The sequence below is a fragment of the Nerophis ophidion genome, linkage group LG29 (genome assembly GCF_033978795.1).
Source record: "Nerophis ophidion isolate RoL-2023_Sa linkage group LG29, RoL_Noph_v1.0, whole genome shotgun sequence".
Taxonomy (NCBI): domain Eukaryota; kingdom Metazoa; phylum Chordata; class Actinopteri; order Syngnathiformes; family Syngnathidae; genus Nerophis; species Nerophis ophidion.
Genome location: NC_084639.1, coordinates 15,601,579 through 15,617,248, shown reverse-complemented (window position 1 = coordinate 15,617,248; position 15,670 = coordinate 15,601,579). Strand labels below are relative to the sequence as shown.

The window sequence follows — 15,670 nt, the reverse complement described above, 5'->3', positions numbered from 1 at the left end:
CGGCTGTGTTTGTGTTGCTAAAGGCAGCTGCAATACACCGCTTTCCACCTACATCTTTCTTCTTTGACGTCTCCATTATTAATTGAAGAAATTGCAAAAGATTCAGCAACACAGATGTCCAGAATACTGTGTAATTATGCGATTAAAGCAGACTACTTATAGCTTGGATCGGGCTGGAAGAACATGTTCGCTACAACCGGTGACGTCACGCACTTTCAACAGGATATTTCGCGCGAAATTTTAAATTGCAATTTAGTAAACTAAAAAGGTCGGATTGGCATGTGTTGCAATGTTAATATTTCATCATTGATATATAAACTATCAGACTGTGTGGTTGGTAGTAGTGGGTTTCAGTAGGCCTTTAAATAAAATATTTGCCGTTTGTAATAAGTATATTTCATATTTTTGGCCACTGTAACGTTGATAGAATTTTAAACACTAACACCATGTTTGATTATAGGAAAATAAAACACTGTACTTTAATCCAGGGATTCTTTGGCGTACCACAGTTTGAAAATCACTGACATTTTGTATTCAGGAGGCCAACAGGAAATAAAGTGACTAAAGGCAAAAAAACGGGTTTATTTTCATAAAGACAAGTTATTTAATAGACATTACAGTAGCAAGGAGTAAAAAGTCCAAACAATAAAAGTGTGTTCATATACATAAAGATATTTGTGTCACATGAAGATTGATGTGTTACAACATGAACCTTCTAGAAACTTCAGTGAAATCAATCGTGGACTCGGCGATCAGTAAAGACGTGTTAGTATTGGCTCTTTCACAATAAAAGACTTTCCTCCTGAAAAAAAAAAACAGGAAATGTCGTTGAGGACATGAAATTTGAGGACACAGTGAAGACAAAGGTCACTCAGACAGAATGCTGGCTGAGTTCGTGGTCAGAGGAGGCGGAGCTTGTCTGCCGCTCCACCGCTCGCTGGGCCTTACAGGCGGCCATCTTGGCCTGGATGTCCCTTTTCTGCTCAAAGTAGTCGACCAGCGGCGGCTCGGTCAGCATGGACGCCAGCACCTGCTCGAAGGTGATGGACCAATCGGCGTCCAGCCCGCTGCCCCGCCTCTGCCGCTCGCCGCCCACCAGCACCACGTCGTCCGAGATGTCGTCGCACGGCAGGGAGCCGGAGCTCACCATCGAGTACGACGACACGGACGTGTCGTCTCGGGGATCCTCCTCCTCCGGCGGCTCCGGGCGGATGTCAGCCGGCGCTGGGCACGCGGGAGCCTCGCCCGACGCTTCGCCGTCGGCCTTCTTGCCGCCGTTGTGGTTGTTGTTGAACTTCTTGCCCACCTCGCCGATGCGCAGCAGCAGGCTGGCCACGGTGGCGATGGCGTGGTACAGCTGCTGCTCCTGAGGCTCCTCGCTGAACATGTTGTACAGGCTCTTACACAGCTCGATGAACTGCTCCTGCACACACACACACACACACACACACACACACACACACACACACACACACACACACACACACACACGTCGGAAATGACCATGTGAGGACCAATACATACACTGCAGTACCTATGTTTCACCACTTGTCCTGCACACCTAAATCAGGGAAATTGACTTCCTGGGGACCATTCTAAAGAAATAAACACATAGGGCCTAATTGGAGGGTTGTTTCTATTGATTCCAATGCTATGGAACAAAAAAATTAGACCCCATGGCGTTATGAAACGTGAGGTTTTTGGTACCACTGGGGTAACAATACAAACACACACACACGTGTCAGAAATTACCATGTGAGGACCAATACACTGCAGTACCTATGTTTCACCACTTGTCCTGCACACCTAAATCAGGGAAATTGACTTCCTGGGGACCATTCTAAAGAAATAAACACATAGGGCCTAATTGGAGGGTTGTTTCTATTGATTCCAATGCTATGGAACAAAAAAATTAGACCCCATGGCGTTATGAAATGTGAGGTTTTTGGTACCACTGGGGTAACAATACAAACACACACACACGTGTCAGAAATTACCATGTGAGGACCAATACACTGCAGTACCTATGTTTCACCACTTGTCCTGCACACCTAAATCAGGGAAATTGACCTCCAGGGGACCATTCTAAAGAAATAAATACATAGGGCCTAATTGGAGGGTTGTTTCTATTGATTCCAATGCTATGGAACAAAAAAATTAGACCCCATGGCGTTATGAAACGTGAGGTTTTTGGTACCACTGGGATAACAATACAAACACACACACGCGTGTCAGAAATGACCATGTGAGGACCAATACACTGCAGTACCTATGTTTGACCACCTGTCCTGCACACTTAAATCAGGGAAATTGACCTCCAGGGGACCATTCTAAAGAAATAAATACATAGGGCCTGATTGGAGGGTTGTTTCTATTGATTCCAATGCTATGGAACAAAAAATTTAGACCCCATGGCGTTATGAAATGTGAGGTTTGTGGTACCACTGGGATAACAATACAAACACACACACACACGTGTCAGAAATGACCATGTGGGGACCAATACATACACTGCAGTACCTATGTTTGACCACTTGTCCTGCACACTTTACACCAGGGGCGCTCACACTTTTTCTGCAGGTGAGCTACTTTTCAATCGACCAAGTCGAGGAGATCTACCTCATTCCTATTTATAATTTATATTTATTTATTTATGAAAGAGACATTTTTGTTAACAAGTTAATGGTGTTTAATGATAATACAAGCATGTTTAACACACATAGATTCCTTTCTTTCATTAAGACAAGAATATAAGTTGGTGTATTTGATTCTGATGACTTGCATTGATTGGAATTAGACAGTGGTGCTGATAACGTCCGCATTTTCAAATGGAGGAAAAAAGAAGTCCTCCTTTCTGTCCAATACCACATGAAAGTGGTTGGATTTGGCATCTCATTTGTCCAACTTGCATACTCGTTTTTAAACACTTTGTAATGAGAGTAGCATATGTGTGTGGCCCTTTAATGTCTGGCAGCAGGTGAGTGACGTCAGTGAGAGTGCGGGTGGGCAAGCAAGTGAGAAAGCGGTCGCTGAGGGCGGGGGAGAAATACATTGGCATTAAACTCCGTAGCTTGCTAGCTTGTGCACGCTAGCTTTCTGAGACTCTTATTTTGTTAGCACAGGCAGGATGGAACAGGTCTTTTATGGTGAAGACAGGAACTGTGGAGTCGGTCTTTAGAGTTTTGACAGTAGGTATGGAGTCTCTAGAAATAAAATGTGTTTCTCTGCGTCCGCCCTGTTAGTGATTTTTTTCTTAAATATGAGCTCGCAGCAGCCAGCGTCATCTCACAAGATCCTCGGGTGCCGAGAATGTCAAACAACTGACGAAAGTGAAGTCTTGGTATGATTGATGATTGCTCATTTTTATGTCTATTTTTTAATGCCTGGCTTGAGATCGACTGACACACCCTCCGAGATCGACCAGTCGATCGCGATCGACGTAATGGGCACCCCTGCTTTACACCTTTAAAAGCCTACTGAAATGAGATTTTCTTATTTAAACGGGGATAGCAGGTCCATTCTATGTGTCATACTTGATCATTTGGCGATATTGCCATATTTTTGCTGATAGGATTTAGTAGAGAACACCCACGATAAAGTTCGCAACTGGAGAAAAGCCCTGCCTCTACCGGAAGTCGCAGACGATGACGTCACATGTTGATGGCTCTGTCATGCCAAATTTCTTCCCCCCTACAAAAACCTTCCCCCCTCCATTTACTTCCGTGGTCATGATTAATACAGACGTTTTGTTAACGCTATATTATAAAAATATAACGCTATATTATAAAAATACAGACGTTTTGTTAACGCTATATTATAAAAAAAATTAAAAACAATTTACAAACACAAGCTATGGGATGACATAATGCGTCATCCCATAGCTTGTGTTTGTAAATTGTTTTTTAATTTTTTTTATAATATAGCGTTAACAAAACATCTGCATTTTTATAATATAGCGTTATATTTTTATAATATAGCATTATATTTTTATAATATAGCGTTAACAAAATATCTGCATTTTTATAATATAGCGTTATATTTTTATAATATAGCATTATATTTTTATAATATAGCGTTAACAAAACATCTGTATTAATCATGACCCCGGAAGTAAATGGTGGGGAAGGTTTTTGTAGGGGGGAAGAAATTTGGCGTGACAGCTCCTCACATTGATTTGAATGGGAGCCTCCAAAAAAAAAAGAGCTATTCGGACTGAGAAAACGACAATTTCCCCATTAATTTGAGCGAGGATGAAAGATTCGTGTTTGAGGATAGTGATAGTGACGGACTAGAAAAAAAAAAAAGAAAATGAATTTAAAAAAAAACGCGATTGCATTGAGACGGATTCATGTTTTTAGAGACATTTACTAGGATAATTCTGGGAAATCCCTTATCTACTTATTGTGTTGCTAGTGTTTTAGTGAGTTTAACAGTACCTGATAGTCGGAAGTGTACGTCCACGGCCGGGTGTTGACGCGCAGTGTCTCAGGGAAGTCGACGGCAGCTATGGTAAGAAGCGACTTTTTAACCACAATTTTCTCACCAAAACCTGCTGGTTGACATTCGGTCGGGATCCATGTTCGCTGTGATCCATAGTAAAGTTTCACCTCTGTGAATTTTAAACAAGGAATCACCGTGTGTTTGTGTGGCTAAAGGCTAAAGCTTCCCAACTCCGTCTTTCTACTTTGACTTCTCCAATATTAATTGAATAAATTGCAAAAGATTCAGCAACACAGATGTCCAGTATACTGTTTAATTATGCGGATAAAGCAGACGACTTTTAACTGTGTGTGTGTGCAGCCCTCATATTCATAACAGCCCGTGACGTCAGGCGTACACGTCATCATTACGCGACGTTATCAAGAAAAAACTCCCGGGAAATTTAAAATTGCAATTTAGGAAACTAAAATGGTCGTATTGGCATGTGTTGCAATGTTAATATTTCATCATTGATATATAAACTATCAGACTGCGTGGTCGGTAGTAGTGGGTTTCAGTAGGACTTTAAATCAGGAAAATATACCACAAGGGGACCATTTTAAAGACAAAAATGCACAGGGCCTAATCAGAGGCCATTTTCTATTGATTCCAATGCTTTGGACCAAAAATTTGGATCCCACTGCGTTGTGATATGTCAGGATTTTGGTCCCACGGGGTAAAAAAAAATACAAAACACACATCAGAAATGACCATGTGGGGACCAATACACACACTGCAGTACCTATGTTTGACCACTTGTCCTGCACACTTTAAAAAATGTTTAAAGTCCCACTGAAACCCACTACTACCCACCACGCAGTCTGATAGTTTATATATCAATGATGAAATATTAACATTGCAACACAGGCCAATACGGCCTTTTTAGTTTACTAAATTGCAATTTTAAATTTCCCGCGGAGTTTCTTGTTGAAAACGTCGCGTGACGCCTCGAGTTGGAGGGGACATATTATTAGCGCAGCACCAATAGCAGCTAAAAGTCGACCCCTTTCATCCCGCAATTACACAGTATTCTGGACATCTGTGTTGCTGAATCTTTTGCAATTTTTTCAATCAATAATGGAGAAGTCAAAGTAGAAAGATGGAGGATGGAAGCGTTTAGCCTTTAGCCACACAAACACAGCCCGTGTTTCCTTGTTTAAAATTCCCGAAGGTGAAGCTTTACTATGGAACAGAGCGGTCAAGCGAACATGGATCCCGACCACATGTCAACCGGCAGTTTTCGGTGAGAAAATTGTGGTAATAAGTCGACTCTTACAGGAGACATCAGCGGAGCTTCCGTCCTGCTGCAGCTAAGTGACTTCCCTCAGAGACACTTGCGGTCAACACAACCGTGGCCACACCCCTCCGACTTTCAAGTACTATTTAATCTCACTAAAACACTAGCAACACAATAGGCAGGTAAGGGATTTTCCAGAATTATCCTAGTAAATGTGTCTAATAACATCTGAATCGCTCCCACTGAAATCACCTTTTTTTTTCTAGTCCTTCACTCTAAATTTCCTCATCCACAAATCTTTCATCCTCGCTCAAATTAATGGGGAAATTGTCGCTTTCTCAGTCCGAATAGCTCTTGCTGCTGGAGGCTATGATTGTAAACAATGTGAGGATGTGAAGAGCCCTACAACCCGTGACATTACGCGCATATTGTCTGCTACCTCCGGTAAAGGCAAAGCTTTTTTATTAGCGACTAAAAGTTGCGAACTTTATTGTCGATGTTCTCTACTAAATCCTTTCATCAAAAATATGGCAATATCGTGAAATGATCAAGTATGACACATAGAATGGACCTGCTATCCCCTTTTAAATAAGAAAATCTCATTTTAGTAGGCCTTTAATGATAGTCACAAAGACACTAGGTGTGGCGAAATTATTCTCTGCACCTAAATCAGGAAAGTTGACCTCTAGGGGACCATTTTAAAGAAAAAAATGCATGGGGCCTAATCGGTGGCCATTTTTTATTGATTCCAATGATTTGGACTAAAAATTAGGCCCCCACTGCATTGCGAAATGTCAGGTTTTTGGTCCCACAGGGATAGAAATACAAAACACACACACGTGTCAGAAATGACCACGTGGTGACCAATACACACACTGCAGTACTTATGTTTGACCACTTGTCCTGCACACTTTACACACCTAAATCAGGAAAATTGACCTCCAGGAGACCATTCAAAAAAAAGAAAAAAATGCATAGGGTCTCATCAGAGGCCGTTTTCTATTGATTCCAATGCTTTGGATCAAAAATTTGGAAACCACTGGGTTGTGAAATGTTAGGACGTTGGTCCCACGGGGATAGAAATACAAACACACACACATAAAAACACGAACACACACACGCTTCACCGCGGACCACGCTCTGCTCACCTGGTTCATCCTGGGCAGGTCTTTGATAGTCTCGTTCTTGGGCTCCTTCTCCTTGGCCCACATCCTCAGGTAGTACCTGTAGTCCTCTGGCAGCAAACGCAGGTCAAAGATTAATGGCGGCATCAAACACTTACGTCTCAAAGTCTCAGACATCTACCTTTCTTCTCCTCACTGGACCTGCCTCCTTCTGGGTCCTTCTTGTCCTCATCCCCTGCAGAACATCATCCTCATCATCATCATCACCAGCACCATCATGGTCACCACAGACCCAGCCATTACTTCCACCTCAGGACCTGAAGTTTGTTAGCTTAATAGGCCACACCCCCATCAGTGATGTCATTGAGCACAAGTAGGGATAGGTGCCAAATTTAGTACTTTTATCGGCACCGACCGGACCGAATTCTGTCGGTACTATCGGATATCGTTTCACGTAAAATGGAACGGTGCCATATTTGGATACCATAGTTGCACCTGACGTCAGACTAAACACCAAATCACGTTAACAATCACTCAAGCGGCACTTAGAGGGAGTTTGGCTGAATCCGCCCTAAGCATACTTGCCAACCCTCCCGGATTTTCCGGGAGACTCCCGAAATTCAGCGCCTCTCCCGAAAACCTCCCGGAAGAAATTTTCTCCCGGAAATCTCCCGAAATTCACGCCCCGTCCAGCTCCATGCGGACATGAGTAGGGACAGCCTCTTTTAACGTCCGCTTTCCAGTTATATAAACAGTTTGCCTGCCCAATCACGTTACAACATCTACGGATTTTTAATAAAAAACTGCACACACAAGGAGACGAAGCAATAGAACGAGGAATTTACAGCCATGGCGACGCCGTCTGTAATAGAGTGATTCTATGTGGTCTGTTGCCATCTAGTGGTGAATGTTGGCTATAGCGTTATGGGGTTGCTTTTGGATTGGCCAACGATTTACGTGGTGTTGTGCACCTGACGGCAAGTGACTCTCGTCAGTACGCAAATTGCAGAACAAAGGTTACTCAAATAGTGAAAGGTAAGTGTTGTTGTTGTTTTTTTTAAATAACCAGCAAGCACGGTACAGTTAGTAGAACAACTGTGTTTTTATTACTGCGTATTTGATAGGTGCTGTCTGAAATTCAACTATTTCTTTTATTTATATACATATAATAAAATAAATATATATAGCTAGAATTCATTGAAAGTCAAGTATTTCATACATATATCTAAATGTATATATATATATATATATATACATATTTAAATATATATATAGTAAATACACGAGACGGCGTGGCGCAGGGGAGAGTGGCCGTGTGCACCCCGAAGGTCCCTGGTTCAATCCCCACCTAGTACCAACATCGTAACATCCATTGTGTCCTGAGCAAGACACTTCGCCCTTGCTACTGATGGGTGCTGGTTAGCGCGTTGCATGGCAGCTCCCTCCATCAGTGTGTGAATGTGTGTGTGAATGGGTAAATGTGGAAGTAGTGTCAAAGCGCTTCGAGAAGCTTGAAGGTAGAAAAGCGCTATACAAGTAAAAAACATTTATATATGAAATACTCGAGTTGGTGAATTATACTCGTCCCCTCTTAACCACGCCCCCCGCCCAAACCACACCTCCTCCCCACCCCCCAAAATCGGAGGTCTCAAGGTTGGCAAGTATGGCCCTAAGTCAGAGGTGTCCAAAGTGGGGCCCAGGAGCTATTTCCTCATTTTTTAAGGGCCCGCAGCACAACCATTAGCATTTTTTTATTAGCATGGCAGCTCCCAGCAAAAATTTTTTGCAGCTATACAACTCCACATCTAATTTTTGGTTACTTGACAAATATTACCTGTCAGCATGCTAATACTCGTAGGGTAGCTTTTTTTAGGCAAATTTTATAGGTATACACCATAGTCGTATTTTGGTGCTTCATGTATGCTAATGTAAGCATGCTAACTTTTCAAACAAATGTTCAGTTATACGTCGCAGAGTAATATAACTTGGTACTTGACAACTGCTAGAGTTAGAATTTTAGCATGCTAACATTAGCATGCTTACTTTTGTAGCTAATTTGGCAGGTATACGCCTCGGTGTCATGTTTTGGTATTCCACTAACACTTACTGTAAGTATTGTTAGCAACCATACATCATCTTCTGCTTATCCGAAGTCGGGGCGCGGGTGCAGCAGTCTAAGCATAGAAGCCCGGACTTTTTCCCCGGCATTCGGTGGGCATTCTAACCAGATGCCTGAACCACCTCATGTGGGTCTTCTCAAAGTGGAGGAGCATCAGCTTTACTCTGAGCTCCTCCTAAAAAAGAGCTTCTCACCCTATCTCTAAGGGAGATCCCCGCCACTCAACGGGGGGGAACTCTTTTCGGCCACTTGTACCCGTGATCATGACCTTTAGTTCATAACCCAAAGCTAATGACCGTAGGTGACAGTAGGACATACTTGCCACCCCTCCCGGATTTTCCGGGATACTCCCGAAATTCAGCGCCTCTCCCGAAAACCTCCCGGAAGAAATTTTCTCCCGAAAATCTCCCATAATTCAGCGGAGCAGGAGGAAACGCCCCCTTCAGCTCCACGCGGACCTGAGTGGGGACAGCCTGTTTTCACGTCCGCTTTCCCACTATCTAAACAGCTTGCCTGCCCAATATCGTTACATAATCTACGGATTTTAGTAAAAAACTGCACACACAAGGAGACGAAGCAGAAGAACGAGGAAGTTACAGTCATGGCGACGCCGTTTGTAATAGAGTTATTATATGTTTCTGTTGCCATCTCCTGGTGAATGATGGTTATAGCGTTATGGGGTTGCTTTTTGATTGGCCAACGATTTATGTGGTGTTGTGCACCGGACGGAAAGTGACTCTCGCCAGTAAGCAAATGGCAGAACGTAGGTTACTCAAATCGTGAAAGGTAAGTGTTTTTTTTTTTTTTTTTAATAACCAGCAAGCACAGTTCAGTTAGTAAAACAACTGTGTTTTTATTACTGCGTATTGGATAAGTGCCGTCTGAAATTCAACTATTTAATATATTTATTTACATATGTAATAAAATATATATATATATATATATATATATATATATATACATATTTAAATATATATATAGTAAATACACGAGACGGCGTGGCGCAGGGGAGAGTGGCCGTATATATATATATATATATATATATATATATATAGCTAGAATTCACTGAAAGTCAAGTATTTCATACATATATATATATATATAGATATATGAAATACTCGAGTTGGTGAATTATAGATGTAAATATACTCCTCCCCTCTTAACAACGGCTGTCCCAACCACGCCCCCGACCACACCCCCAACCAAGCCTACGCTCCACCCCCGACAACGCCCCCCACCTCCTGAAATCGGAGGTCTCAAGGTTGGCAAGTATGCGGTAGGAACGAAGATTGACTGGCAAATCGAGAGCTTTGCCTTCCGGCTCCACTCCCGTTTCACCACGACGGACCGATAAAGGGTCTGCATCACTGCAGGCGCCGCATCAATTTGCCTGTCCTGGGGAGGATGGCGGTCCACACTTTTCTGGGCTTGAGAACCATGGAATTGGAATTGAAAGTGCTGATTGTTAGCATGTTAGCATAATACTTTTGTCATGCTAGCTTTTTTAGCTCATTTATTTTGTTACTTGATGCTATCTGGCCAGCATGCTAACTGTTAGCATTTCAGTTCGGCTTTAGCTCCTCAGCATTCACAGTAAATTTCTATCCATTCATCCATCCATTTTCTACCGCTTATTCCCTTTGGAGTGGCAAGGGGCGCTGGTGCCTATCTCAGCTACAATCGGGCGGAAGGCGGCATACACCCTGGACAAGTCGCCAGCTCAAGTAAATTTCTAGTTATTGGAAAAATGTCTCTATATTGTACTGGTTCCAAAATTTGATAAATCTGATTAAAACTATTAATCCTGAACTATAAATGGTAAAGATACACTTTGTTAGGCGCAATATAACACATTCAGCTTCCTGGAGAAAGCTACTTCTTAGTTAGACAACATACAATAGATAGCCTATACAGGACTGCCATCTAATGTCTTGGAAGTGCAACTACATTGCACATGAAACTCAAACGTAATAGGAAAACAAGATAGAACAACTGAACGGCATAGTTATCATAATCAGCACATTTTAAATGTTACAACACAATATATATTTTATTACAGTTTTTTACACTAAATGTTTATATACTGACATTTTTCTTACACTGTATTTATATACATCAACATTAATTTTACAATGAATAAACTGACAGAATATTTTTACAACTGAAATTTTTTTTACACTGAATTTTTTTTATATATAATTTTTTTTTTAAACAGATTTTTTTTACACCAAATTTTCACATACTGAATTTTTGACAGTGATTTTTTCTTTTTAAACCTAATTGTAAAACACTGTATTTTAACACTCAATATTTGAGAACAAACATTTTTATTCAATAAAACTATCAGCATAATTTGATGTAAAAAATAATGTGATTCGCAAAATTCAAACGCACAATATTCAGTTCCATAAATTCAGTGTCAAATAAGGCTTCCGTGATAAGGACACAAAGGAACATCGATACAGAAGTGCACAGATATGAGACTTTTAGAAATTCCGTTGTCAGCCTATCAAATGCGATTACTCGCACCGGGGCGGGGCCAAGATGTCCTTAAAAGGCCTACTGAGACCCACTACTACCCACCACGCAGTCTGATTTGATTTATATATCAATGATGAAATATTAACATTGCAACACATGCCAATACGGCCTTTTTAGTTAACTAAATTGCATTTTTAAATTTCCCGCGGAGTTTCTTGTTGAAAACGTCGCGGAATGATGACACGTGTGCGTGACGTATCGGGTTGGAGGGGACATATTAGCGCAGCACCATTTGCAGCTAAAAGTCATCTCTTTTCATGGCGCAATTACACAGTATTCTGGACATCTGTGTTGCTGAATCTTTTGCAATTTGTTCAATTAATAATGGAGAAGTCGAAGTAGAAAGATGGAGGTGGGAAGCTTTAGCCTTTAGCCAAACAAACACACTGTGTTTCCTTGTTTAAGATTCCCGGAGGTGAAGCTTTACTATGGATCAGAGCGGTCAAGCGAACATGGTTCCCGACCACTTGTCAACCGGCAGGTTTCGGTGAGAAAATTGTGGTAAAAAGTCGCCTCTTACCAGAGATCAGCAGAACCAGCGTCCTCCTGCAGCTGCCGTGACTTCTCTCAGAGACTCTGGCGTCAAAACACCCGTGGCCACACCCTTCCGACTTTAAGGTAATATTTAACTCATTAAAACACTAGCAACACAATAGAAAGATAAGGGATTTCCGAGAATTACCCTAGTAAATGTGTCCAAAAACATCTAAATTGCTTTTTTTTTTTCTAGGTCTTCACTCTAAATTTCCTCATCCACAAATCTTTCATCCTCGGTCAAATTAATGGGGAAATTGTCTTTTTCTCGGTCCGTATAGTTCTAGCTGCTTCTGGCTATGATTGTAAACAATGTGAGGATGTGAGGAGCCCTACAACCAGTGACGTCACGCACACATTGTCTGCTACTTCCGGTAAAGGCAAGGCTTTTTTATTAGCGACCTAAAGTTGCGAACTTTATCGTGGATGTTCTCTACTAAATCCTGTCAGCAAAAATATGGCAATATTGCGAAATGATCAAGTATAGAACGCACCTGCTATCCCCGTTTGAATAAGAAAAATTTAATTTCAGTAGGCCTTTAAAGCCACAGGCACAAACCTGCTGGGACTTCCTGCGGGCTCGCATTGTCCACACCGGGCAGGAAGGAAGCTTCTGGATAAAAGAAGAAGGACACAGTCAAAGAAGATTGGAAGCAGAGTAGAAGAGGAGTTTCAACAACACCCACACACAGGAATGACTAGTGTGTGTGTGCACCTTGCAGTGGGTCCTCTGTGAAGAACTGGGAAGCTTCCAATGCAGACTCCGCCTCCTCGGGACAAAATGCTGCCACCCACACAAAGAACCAATCAGGATTATGTTTACTGGGATCACACACAGGACGAAAAACACACACACAAGCATACAGGTACACACGCACACAGAGACCCGTGTAGGGGCGGAGTTACCAGGCGGGAGGTGGAGCTTGTAGAGTAGTTTGAGCTTCTCCGTCATGTCTCCGTGGTACATGCCGCCTGCACACACACAAAACAAGGCAGTAAGTCCATCTACTCAGTGGCCTAGTGGTTAGAGGGTCCGCCTTGAGATCGGTAGGTCGTGAGTTCAAATCCCGGCCGAGTCATACCAAAGTCTATAAAAATGGGACCCATTACGTCCCCTCGACACTCAGCATTAAGGGTTGGAATTGGGGGTTAAATCACCATAAATGATTCCCGGGCGCGGCACCGCTGATGCCCACTGCTCCCCTCCCCCTCCCAGGGGGTGATCAAGGGTGATGGGTCAAATGCAGAGAATAATTTCGCCACATCTAGTATGTGTGTGACAATCATTGGTACTTTAACTTTAACTTTTTAACGTGTCGGTTGGAGTCGTCCGCGTCCACTCACTGAGCGCCGTGATGAACTCCTTGAAGTTGACCAGGCCGTCCTGGTTCTGGTCCAGGATTCTGAAGAGGCGCGCCGACAGCGTGGTGGTGTGGTCTCCGCAGATCCAGGGGGCGAGGGCACCGAAGAGCTGGCTGAACTGGAGCGGGTCGATGCGGTACTGCTCCAGGTAGGGCAGACTCGGGTCGTGGCGCTCGGCTGCGGAGCTGCTGGAGCCCCAGTAGCAACTGGTCATGTGCTTGGACTGAAAGAGACCGGAAGATTGCGGGACCACGTTGACACCGGGGAGCTGTCAATCATGTGACGTGGGACAGGCGTTCCCACCTTGAAGAGACAGTAGAGCTCCTCCAGCTCCTCGATGCTGAAAGCCGACTCCGTCATCATCGCTCTCACCTGCGCACAAACGCACCCGTCAGCGCTCGGCCCGCGTTAGCACGTTAGCATTTGCCGGCGCCATCACCCACCACGCTTCGTTTGGCGGTGTCCTCCAGCGACTGGATGACCTTTAACCTCTGTTTGAACCTCATCTGCTCGATGACGTCTGAGCGAAGGCTGCCAAACTTCTGCTGACACGACAGGAAGCATCAGTCAGAGCAGAGGTGTCCGAACAGTTTTTTAACGTCAGCATTCTAATATTTGAATGATAGATTTTTTAGCAAATTTTGCAGGCATACAGTGGGGCAACAAAGTATTTAGTCAGCCACCGATCGTGCAAGTTCTCCCACTTAAAATGATGACAGAGGTCTGTAATTTTCATCATAGGTACACTTCAACTGTGAGACACAGAATGTGAAAAAAATTCCAGGAATTCACATTGTAGGAATTTTAAAGAATTTATTTGTAAATTATGGTGGAAAATAAGTATTTGGTCAACCATTCAAAGCTCTCACTGATGGAAGGAGGTTTTGGCTCAAAATCTCACGATACAAGGCCCCATTCATTCTTTCCTTAACACGGATCAATCGTCCTGTCCCCTTAGCAGAAAAACAGCCCCAAAGCATGAGGTTTCCACCCCCATGCTTCACAGTAGTTGTGGTGTTCTTGGGATGCAACTCAGTATTCTTCTTCCTCCAAACACAACGAGTTGAGTTTATACCAAAAAGTTATATTATTTGTTTCATCTTACCACATGACGTTCTCCCAATCCTCTGCTGTATGATCCATGTAACCATTTAGGTACAAACTCAACTCGTCGTGTTTGGAGGAAGAAGAATACTGAGTTACATCCCAAGAACACCATACATACTGTGAAGCATGGGGGTGGAAACATCATGCTTTGGGGCTGTTTTTCTGCTAAGGCAGGGGTGTCAAAGTCAAATACAGAGTGGGCCGAAATTTTAAACTGAAGAAAGCCGCGGGCCAAGGTTGAACAAATGAACCTTTTAGTAGGGACCCAAACAAGTTTTGCATTGAATATTGAACAAACAAGGCTTATATAACTTTATAGTGACATGCAAAATCAAGTTTCAAATAATAATAATACTAATAATAATTAAAAAAAATATCAATGGCATATAAAAAAAAATTTAAATAAAAATTGAGTGCCTCTTTTCTATTTGCAGCCTTCTGAGGTAAATATCCAAATAAACTTTTTCCACAGGTTAATAATACATTCGAAAATAAAATAACAATAATGAATGAATCAAACATTCAAGCCTTGAAGTAGCAAGAGAAAGTGCATGAATAAATTGTTAATTATTGCTTAGTTTGCTACACTGATTTGCTTTACCACTGAATATGGAACAATGATAACTGAATAGTGCAAAATCAACCTTCAAAAAACAAACAAAAAAACATCAATGGTAAAATAAATAAAATTTAAATAAAACATTTAATGCCTCTTTTCTATTTGCAGCCTTCTGAGGTAAATATCAACATTACATTTTTCCACAGGCTAATACATTTTAAAATAAAATAATGCGATGGGTGGGGTTGGGGGTGAGGGTGGGGTTAAGTGGTGGCGGGGTGTGCATATTGTGGTGTCCCGGAAGAGTTTGTGCTGCAAGGGGTTGTGGGTATTTGTTCTGTTGTGTCAATGTTGTGTTACGGTGCGGATGTTCTTCCGAAATGTGTTTTTCATTCTTGTTTGGTGTGGGTTCACAGTGCGGCACATATTTGTAACAGTGTTAAAGTTGTTTATACCGCCACCCTCAGTCTGACCTGTATGGCTGTTGAGCAAGTATGCTGGCATTCACTTAAGTGTGTGTATAAGTCGCATATATTGTCCGGCACGCTGTTTGTTTTGAGGAAAAGCGGACGTGACAACATATTGTAGACAACGCTAAAGGCAGTGCC

General features: G+C 42.4%; 1 protein-coding gene across 2 annotated transcripts in view; it reads right to left on the bottom strand.

The window, feature by feature from the left end:
* Positions 1-562: 562 nt before the first annotated feature.
* LOC133546173 (TBC1 domain family member 9B) overlaps positions 563-15,670 on the bottom strand; it is a 53,333-nt gene continuing 38,225 nt past the window's right edge. The window contains exons 15-23 of one of the 2 annotated variants that reach the window (XM_061892030.1): positions 13,840-13,938; positions 13,700-13,768; positions 13,379-13,619; positions 12,941-13,006; positions 12,750-12,818; positions 12,594-12,647; positions 7,022-7,075; positions 6,865-6,950; positions 563-1,423 (exon numbers count right to left, since the gene is read on the bottom strand). In XM_061892030.1, coding sequence (XP_061748014.1) covers positions 872-1,423; positions 6,865-6,950; positions 7,022-7,075; positions 12,594-12,647; positions 12,750-12,818; positions 12,941-13,006; positions 13,379-13,619; positions 13,700-13,768; positions 13,840-13,938 — 1,290 coding nt within the window. In that variant the 3' untranslated portion in view covers positions 563-871. Of the gene's footprint in view, positions 1,424-6,861; positions 6,951-7,021; positions 7,076-12,593; positions 12,648-12,749; positions 12,819-12,912; positions 13,007-13,378; positions 13,620-13,699; positions 13,769-13,839; positions 13,939-15,670 lie in introns of those variants that run through there. The other variant, XM_061892031.1, reaches the window with a different exon arrangement.